The following is a 9,883-nucleotide window of genomic DNA, read 5'->3' on the forward strand; positions in this document are numbered from 1 at the left end:
CCAAAGACGAAAAGGACCATCCAGACTGTTACCAGCAACAAGTCCAAAAGCCAGGGTCCGTCATGGTATGGGGTTGTGTCAATGCCTTTGGCAAGGATAACTTGCACTTTTGTGATGGCAGCATTAATGCAGAAAGGTACATTGAGATTTTAGAGCAACATGTGCTGCCTTCAAGACGACACCTTTTCCAGGGATATTTCAACAAGACAAAGCAAAACTACATTCTGCGCACATTACAAAAGGTATGGCTGTGGAAGAAGAGGGAGCCTGTCCCCCACAGAGAACGTGTGGTGAATTTTGAAAATACGACAATGACAACCCCATACTATTTTATACTTTCAGACCTGTTTGCAGGAAGAACAGGACAAAACACCTGAAACACTTCATCACTTGGTATCTTCAATACCTAAATATCTTAAGTGTTGAGAAGGAATGGCACCATTACAAAGTGGTAAATACTGTTAAAATTTTAAATAATTTAATATTTTGAGAAAATCAAGTATTGTTAACCCATTAATCCACTACTATGTTTAGGCCCTCACCCAACTGGAAATCCAATATGTTATTCGACTAGTAAACAGGAATAGGAATGTTGAGAGTTTGACAGCCTATGCATCATAAAAGCTCAACTAGCCAAAACAGTCATCAAAACACTTCAATTAAGCAATCGCTCCAGCAAAATATATACCCGTCTCTGCACCAGAGAAGGACGTCCCACTCTTTACGATGCCATTTGGTTTATTTGAGGAAAGCAGAGGTCCTCGCCTACATCTTCCCCGCCTCCACCAACAGCTAGAGAGAGATACGAGATGTAAAAGTTAAAGGTAATCGAATTCAGTCTTTTCCCATCTTGTGCTGTTCTGAGCTTGAGAACCTCATCAAGCAGCAGGGGAAATTCTGTGCTTCATGTACACAGTACATGAAGTGTATATTACAGTGTCTAAAAAAATATATACAGCTGATTAATATTATTGGATACCCCAAGTATATTCCATACTTTATTACGGTGCAAAGCAGTACAAGCAGGAGAATTCCCAATATGGCCAGCATCAATATGGTGGCCAACGTCTGCTGCCTTTGGTTGGTTGCCACCACTGCCAGCAGGTCTGCATGCTCACAACGTATACCTATGAAGCCTGGATGGCACCTATACCCATAAAAAGACAAAACGTTAAATCAAGGAACATCACACATTAGAACTAAAAATCCACCAAATATTTCACTGCAGTCCTCTCTAAATTCCAGTCATTTCAAATGAGCCCTTTCACAAAATACAGTGAAGGGAAACAAGTATTCAAACATTTGTAATTTAGTACATTTGCAGTGCATACACTGTATAGCCACTTCAAATTTACATACAAGGCGTTTTGACCTTGTACATAAAAGTCTATTCATAATGTATTTAAGAATAAACAAAGATTAAAAACTAAAATAGGGAAATGTTTTCTCTCCATCCATCATCCGTAACCACTTATCCTGTGCAGGGTTGCGGGCAAGCTGGAGCCTATCCCAGCCGACTATGGGCGGGAGGCGGGGTACGCCCTGGACAAATCATCAGATCACCACAGGGCCAACATAGAGGCAAACAACCATTCACACTTACATTCATACCTACGGTCAATTTAGAGCCACCAATTAGCCTAACCTGCATATCTTTGGACTGTGGGGGGAAACCTACACAGGCCTGGGGAGAACATGCAAACTTCACACAAAGGCCCCCCCCAATCGGCCACTGGGCTTGCACTTGAAAGCTTCTTTCTGTAATGGTTAGCGCTGTCGCCTTACACCACCGAACCACCCTGAGACGTTTTTCAGGACACCTCAAATTACCGGCATTAGTACTTTTTGCGAAGCCACTGTTGACAATTATAACTTTGAAAGGTCTATGGTAAGTAGTGATTAGGTTTTTGTAGCCTCGTGATTCAAATATTTGCCCATTCCTCCTGGCAAGCCATGGCTGCAAGACCCTTAATGCCAATTCCCTTTTCCCATTGATATAATCAGAAAATCCAAGTAACTCCAGCAAGACCTCAGGAGGAATTGTGGACTTCAAGTCCAAATTCTGCTTGGGAGCAAATTTCAAATAACCACAGAGCATCTGTACAAAAAGCTGTAGGTCAACATAATCTTGAGACCACACAGACACCACATCATTGAGAAATAAACAAAATTTGTTCCAAAAAGGTCCAACTAAACCCCAACAGAAAGACATTGGCGGAGCTGGAGGCATCGGATACAAAAGCATGTACATCCACCATTCAGAGCATCATATATCACCAAGGACTGAAAGTCCGTTGTGCAAGGAAGAAGCCCCTTCAAGACCAGCATATAAAAGAGACTGAAGTGTGGAAGTAATTGCCAGCCTTTTGGAGGAATGTTTTCTAGGTCAGATGAAACAAACAAACAAAAAAAAAAGTTACTTTTTGGCCAGCTCATTATCTCTAGCCGCTTTATCCTGTTCTACAGGGTCGCAGCTTTTTGGCCATGATTAGACTTTTTTTTTTGGGGGGGGGGGGGGGGGGGGATGTTACACTTAAGCCAAAGAACACCATCCAAACTGAAGCATGATGATGGCAGGATCATGTTGTGGGGGTGTTTTCTGCTTCAGATCTAGAAATGCTGAAGCAAAAACTCAAGGTCATCAGCTAAGAACTTCAAAGCTCACAAGAAGAAAATCCTAAGCAAACTTAAGTTGTAACAAAATGGATTGAAGACAAAGTGGCCATCACAAAGCCCTGACCTAAATCTTTTAATACATACCACATGGGTGTGTGTGTTCAAAGCATGTTTGAATGATGACCATCAATACACAAAGTTGACTTATCTAATAATTTTATACATGCTTGAAGAGGGGCAATAATTCTGACACTGACTATAGTTATGTGGCAATTTGAAAAATCACAGTTACCATTAAACTTACTAGTTACAAAGGCACAAAAATTCTGTAGATAACTGATTCTTTACATTATCAGTTTTTGGAATAATCCACTTGAACAAAACTCATCATTATTAACTCTCAAATTTCCCATGTATATGAATCATGTCTGATGATTCATGTATTTCAAAATGCAGAGAAAGCAGATCATATACATTTATCCACATGACAGTGATTCACTTGTGCTATTTAAACCAATCTCTGTCTGTGTATTAAGTCAACAGTAAGTCATTTAGTCCAAAACAAGACCCATTGTCCAAACACCGACAGCTTGCTGAAGAGATTTTAGACAGGAATTTATCCATGAGTCAGCCATAGTTTGATATCAGTATATTAGAGCTGCAGAGTGTCTCATAGTAACTGCAGAACTGCATTACTCATTTCTCAACAACATTTCCATAGTTTCATATGCTACAGTAAAATTATTAAAAACACTTGCACTATCAGTCACTTGTGTATGTTCCAGAAACACAAGCATCACCACTCCAAGTATTTGTTGCTCAGGAAATGTTTACATGGTTTTGCTCTGCTAACTTAAGCTAAATACCTTGTGTTCTTAACAGCCAACCTGGTTAATAAAGGTTAAAAAATAAAAATAAAGGGGGGAGGGGCAGCTTCTTTACAATGGCTGCCTGGCAAAAGCCAAAACTTCTTGAGGCATTTCTTTGGTGGACTTATTTGTACCCATATTTCTTGCATACAGACAAGCAAACAAACAAATACACTGAAGTGTAGCCCAAATGTCTACATAAGATTGTTAGTTATTTTAAATGCATCTCAAATATCATCAGGACTAGTGGCATGAGGTCCTCTCCTTTGCACAAATCATACAAATGTTAGTGATCTTAATTATAAATTTTCTTCAATACCTTTTTTTTTTTTTTTTTAAATTTAATACCTTCACAACACAACTCTAGATCAACACAGACAATACAGGGATATGAACCACTGCAGAACCTCTCATTCTCCTGCACAACTATGTTTACGTTTTAACATCCAGGACATACATGATGCCTATCGGTACAACCACAGTAAGGCGATGCATTTGTACACTCACACACACGCTGGTGTCTCCTCCAGGATGAGGAAGCGGCATGTACCGTGGAAGCAGAAATGGCTGTGGGAGTCAGGACAGTCAGCAAAGTGAGAGTGGACTGCTGCTGCTAGGAACTCTGCGGCCAGGGTTCAAACACAAAACAACCATTGTGACACACATTACTGAGACCTTTCACTATATGAAGTGTATAGAAAACGAGGGCTTCTGGGTGTTCATAAACATCATTTATGCAGATATCTTACAGAAATTTCTTTTGAGATTTCCATTAACACTGAGGTTTGTGTCAGACTGCTCAGCAGCTGATCTTTAGAAGCGAATTCTCCCTCACTGTTTGAATGACTCCCAGTATTACAGTAAAATGCACATGCAGAGGAGTCACTTGGGAAATCTGTCTGCTAGGCAGTGATGTAAACAGACCGTGTAGTCCAATGATCCACCAATATCCTTGGAGGAGCTGGAAATGCTGCTACCATATTATCCCCCCCCCCAAATCTATATTTCAACCATGTATTTCATGTGGAGTTTTTACATTTAACAGTTATTCAACGAAATTGAGTTGTATAGGAGCTGATAGCCAATGAAGCATGTAGTGCAGAGTTAGCTATAAGCCATGTACAAGATCGAGTGGAATAACTAATTCTAGCCACATTTACTGGATTTTGAGAAAAAGCTTTTTTTTGCACAAATTTGATAAATTAAAAAAAAAACAAAAAAAAAAACCACTTTATACAAAACATCTGAATCATTTCCACTTAGAATGTAAACAAACCAGCAAAATGGTGGTGTCAATTTGTGAAAAATGCGATAATTCGGGGGGGGGGGGGGGGGGGGGGGGGGGTTCTTACCATCAAATACTTTTATTCCATATTTTGTTTTTTTGGGGGTTTTGTTTTCGAGTTTTTATTTTGTCCTCGGTTGGTTCAACAACACTCTGCCATTTTGTTTTTCTCTACTCAAGGTATACAAGCTGATATCCTAGTACTACAGGAGCCAATCAGAACGTGTGATTGCTCATATCCAGTGAATGTGGATAGAATAATTATAAATATTCCCACTTTTCACATGACCAGACAACAAAATATCATGGGTAGCAAAACCAGAACTTACTTCTAACAGTAGTACTTGACACTGCTGTTGTATTGATAGCAGGTATAGTGATGGTTGTGGTGGGAGTCATTGCCATGGCTGTTGAAGTAGCATTTTCCTGCACTTGGCTGTATGTAAATAAATAGCCTACAAAATACCCATAAAAAAGTATTCAATACATCTCAGCATAACCACCAACAATTGAGGGAAAAAAATTTTCACTCAGAAATTATGACAATATCACAATTTCAATCACCTCTGGAAACAAAAGGGTAAAATTTAGTAGGCTTTTTACCAGCGCTTGTGTCTTACCTCTTGAGTACCATACATTTTTATTGCATACCAGCAGTACAACAGCATCATGAGGCAGAAATGAGAGGCCCAAATTGTCATATGGCCTCAAGAAGCAATTTAACAATTTAAACAGACGTGCTGGTGTTCCCTTCCATTGTGCTTATTTATATTTTAGATTGATTAGTTAAATATACCATCAGAAAATAAGAACAGAAACAAATTAACTTCTGTACAATCTAAACAGTTAAACATGCCCAACTACAGCTTGATTTTACCCTAGGATTTGAATGTGCATGTTACTTACAACTAACCTACATCAGTTTTAAAGACTGATTTGTAGAGTACACTAGTGCATATCTGTAGATCGTATACATTACAATATAATTAGCTAAAAGGGATGCAATTTCAAAAGGAACAGTGATTCCATACATGACGTCCCATTTCTTGGGTTTTAAACTTTTCACACATCAGGGATTTCTAGATCACATTTTCATCAGGAAATAAATTCACTTTAATTTCCAAGATATTTTACATTAGAACAGTTTCACAAATCATACAATTTCATTTTAGCCCATACATATGATCCAAAGTACCCAAAAGACTCATTGCTTTCAAATGTGCTGAACTGTGGGGCTTCTCAAGGTCAGTATCAGACAAACCAACTTCACAGTTCACCACTATATGCTAATTTACCTGATAAAATTCTATGATTGACCAAATATAATTGACTGAGTAAAGCTCAAATTTGTTGTCCAAGTTATTGTTTGCAAGTTGGTTGCTCTTATCCACGATGACTAAACACTCCATTTAGTATAGGTAATCATATGGGGCCGAGTAAAATTAAGGATTAATTTCACGAGTGATTTCGAAGTTTTGAAAATTTCAAAACTTTGAAATCAAGAGTGAAACTGAGCCTTAATTTTATGAGGAATCATATGATTACTTGTTTATAATACATAGGGCCAAATTCATACTTCGGAAGCCATTCAAGTTCACAACATTTGTCATTCACGTTTTCTGAACCAATCAGGGCGCAAGACTATCTTGCACATTTGAATCAGTTTCTAAAGCATCTTTCATCATGACACGGCGACACGACAAGGAATTTGGACAGGATTTTAACATCTTTCAGGATTGATCCCGGATATTTCTCGTCTCGGATGCCGATCCAATGCTGCCTGCATTACTTGAAAGTCTGGTTCGTAGTTTTCCCCATTTTCTTTCCTCACTTCTGCATAAAACTATGATAGCACCTTGTCTAACTCACAGCATTCATATGCCACTAGTGTGTCATTTATTTGTCTTTCTGCGGCCCATTTCTTAAACACGGAAAGCCAAAAATTCGTACTTTTTTTGCATTTTCCATTTTCTCTTGCAGCTTTCAACTGGTTTATCATTTCTTCGTCAAATATAGCAAAACACGGCATTACTGAGTCAGCAGTCAGCTATTTTGTTGACAAAATTTGCTAATTTTTGTAACCGTAACCAAGCAACGAACTAGCCAATAGCATTTCAGAAATACGGCCCTGTGTTAAGGAAAAAAAGCCCTCCTTGATTGACTAATCAGAATTGAGTAATTTGGCCCCATGTATTATAAGCACCTTTAACTGGTGTTTGACTGAAATGAACACCACAGGATGGTTAATCCAAAAAAAAAAAAAAAAAAGACAATATTTATCATCTCCAAACTTCCAGTTTTCACTTACTCACTTTCAGTAATCATTTCACCCTGATAAGGGTTGCTGTGCCAGTTTTCCAGCCAAGGTTAAATACATTTTCCTAACCTGATTTGTTAAGATTTGGGTTCCATCAACAAAGAGCATGGAGATCAAACGGTCAGTGGTGAGAGACTATTTTCCTACTAGAGCAGGATTAGTTTTACCAACTAGAAAGTTTTTACTGACAACTTCCATGATTTTATTCCGTTCTAAAAGCCTGAAAAGCAACAATTCCCAAACATTACCGTATGTAGTTCATAAAAGAAAGCTCAGCCAGTCAGTAATAATAGTCTTGTTTGAATCAATGAGATGTCAAACTATTCCTTTGGATTAGAGATAAATACATTTGATTATACCAGCTAATACTCCCCAGTTATACAGCATGTGTTGAAAATGTATAAATTCCACCGTCATGTTATTCTAGCACATGCAATAACAAAATTAACCTAATTTCCCAGTCACATGAGAATATGACTGTGCCTTCTGACTTGGAGAAGTTTTAGTGTGACATCAGGTCAAGGTTTGGGATTATACATAGTTGAAATCTGTGCATCAGAGCAGAGACTTCTTTACAATCTTAACAGATACATCAGCTGTAGGAATGACAGGAGAAGGTTGAGTCCTCTCTCGCACTCACTTCAGCAGAACAAGGAATTAGACAAAGCTTCCTTAAAAATATATGAAGGACAAGAGAGTGGAATCATGGATTTTCTGCAAGTTCAAGACACTGCCTGGGGTTGTTCCTAGAAAAGTGAGGACATAAAACTGGTGTATATGAAATAGAGCATGGCTCTGGTGTGTGGTGACCCACCTGGACCACCTTCAATGTCACACTGGAGAGCCCACGCAAGTCAGGTGCACAAACAACTTACCAAGATCAAGTGATTTAAATTTTTTTTTTATTATTTAACTGCTTGTACTACGTCACTGCAATAAACTAACAAAATAACCTGCATGTTTCTTTCAAAGGACAGCTTAACTTCTACAGTTATAGCCTTGAGAAATAGGCCTATACATGCAGCAAGCACAAATTAAACTGACAAGAAGACTGTACTCACCACTAAGGAGAAACAGCTTGTCCCAAAAAGCGCGATACATCTTTATAAAGGTTTAAAAGTGCTCCCTTGAATCTGTGACGTTTTACGTTAAAGTATATTTGGAATGCAAGTACGTTTGTCCAACAGTGAAGGCCCAAATGTGTGCTTACCAGAAGTAATATCAACAAAAATCGCTTTTAAGCCTGATTCCATACCAGTGGATATTAAATAGTGGTTTAGCGTCCTTCAAATAAGCCGATTTACTTCAACACGGAATTAAAGATGTGCTCTGCTAGACTCATTACAAGCAACACAGGCTTTCCGCACTAGATTGAGACGAGGAACTCTAAAGACAATCGTAGCCTAAGCGTTTCACCCCGTGCTGCAGGGCGCATCCTCCACACACTTCATTACTCTTATGAGCGCGTGCATGTATGCGCGTTTATGTGTGTGTGAGAGAGAGAGAGAGAGAGAGATGGCCAGAATTAATGACGAAATCACTCATTTAAAAAAAAAAGAAGCAGGAAAAAATTAATAATAAGAATAATAAAGTGGACCAACATCATTCAACCAATCAGGACAAAGGAGCATCTTTATTTGATTGGCAGTCATGTTGCCTCTTTAACACTCAAGTCTGTTTTTTTTTTTTTTTTGGTTGGTTGGTTGGTTGGTTGTTGTTTTTTTAATAGAAGCCCGTTTCTGCTACCTTAATAATGAGAAGGTTTCTCTTCAATCATGATTTAAAATCTCATAATAATCTCAATAACCTTTCTTTATCCCTACTTCAATAAAGATTTTAAATGTCGACAGAAGTAAAATGGATAGAACTGATATGGAAACCAACTTCATTGATAATTGAACATTTTGCAGCTGTTGTGTCTCTCTGTACTTTTCGGCTTCATGGTTTGTTTGGTTTTTTTTTAAATCGGTTTCATATCAAGCTATCTTTTTTCTGGCTTTTATATTGTTAGATATGTTTCTTGTTTTCAGGAGCTCTTATGCATGTAAAATTTTTTATTTATCGATGCAGCATGGGTGGGACAATAAAACGAATCTTGAATCAAATAATGACAATGTCTCATGGCCATGAGATCATTTTCTCATTCTGACTTTCTATCTCATAACGAGATCCTATCTCATGATTAATAATTTTCAATCTAATAAAAATGAGATCTGATCTCATAGTAATGACTTATTATCTCATAATTATGACTCAATTATTTCTCATAATTATGATTTAAGCGCATAATAATGAGATATTAAATCATAATTTTGAGACGTTCTCATTATTATGAAATAGCAAGTCATTATCATGACACAAGTAATAATTATGAGATATGTTCATTTATTAAGTGGCGTTAACAGGCTTCTGTTGGTTTTTGTCTCATCAGTTGCTGAGGAAGAAAAAAACTTCTTACCAAGGGGTTGAGGATGTAAATAGGTGAAAGCAAGTATTTGTTGCTACTAGAAAGATGCCTTAAAGTGGTGAGGTTCCTGGTAAACAACAGGCTTATGAATTTGTGTTGCTAGCATGGTTGAGTGTTCCTCCAGTCATTGCCACTGAGCTCAAGAACTTAGCTGGACTCAGCTTACATGCATATAAAAGCCAGAGTTGGGTTTAACTCCATTTCTCCATGCAGCCATTTCTCCCCTTACTGCCAGTGAGTGGGGTCTCCCTTGGAGCTTGGTCTCACTCTTCTGTTTAGTGGATGTCTGGCTAGAGCAGCCAAAGCACTGCTGAGCCTGTTAAGAATAG

General features: G+C 38.1%; 1 protein-coding gene across 1 annotated transcript; it reads right to left on the reverse strand.

Annotated features, from left to right (window-relative positions):
* Positions 1-659: 659 nt before the first annotated feature.
* Positions 660-8,188, reverse strand: tgfa (transforming growth factor, alpha). Its single transcript, XM_060918454.1, has 5 exons — positions 8,149-8,188; positions 5,100-5,225; positions 3,993-4,107; positions 998-1,147; positions 660-792 (listed from the first exon to the last, which is right to left on the reverse strand). The coding sequence occupies exons 1-5, from the start codon at positions 8,186-8,188 to the stop codon at positions 660-662; spliced, it is 564 nt and encodes a 187-aa protein (XP_060774437.1).
* Between the last annotated feature and the right edge of the window lie 1,695 nt (positions 8,189-9,883).

The sequence above is a fragment of the Neoarius graeffei genome, chromosome 4, assembly GCF_027579695.1.
Source record: "Neoarius graeffei isolate fNeoGra1 chromosome 4, fNeoGra1.pri, whole genome shotgun sequence".
NCBI classification, from domain to species: Eukaryota; Metazoa; Chordata; class Actinopteri; order Siluriformes; family Ariidae; genus Neoarius; species Neoarius graeffei.

Bases quoted from the DNA above. Each gene is read 5' to 3' on its own strand.
- tgfa (XM_060918454.1), bottom strand. From the start codon at position 8,188: ATGTATCGCGCTTTTTGGGACAAGCTGTTTCTCCTTAGTG. The intron at 5,226-8,148 runs GTGAGTACAGTC...GGTATTTTGTAG, and splicing joins CAAGCTGTTTCTCCTTAGTG to GCTATTTATTTACATACAGC. The intron at 1,148-3,992 runs GTGAGTGTACAA...TTATGGGTATAG, and splicing joins GAGGAGACACCAGCGTGTGT to GTGCCATCCAGGCTTCATAG.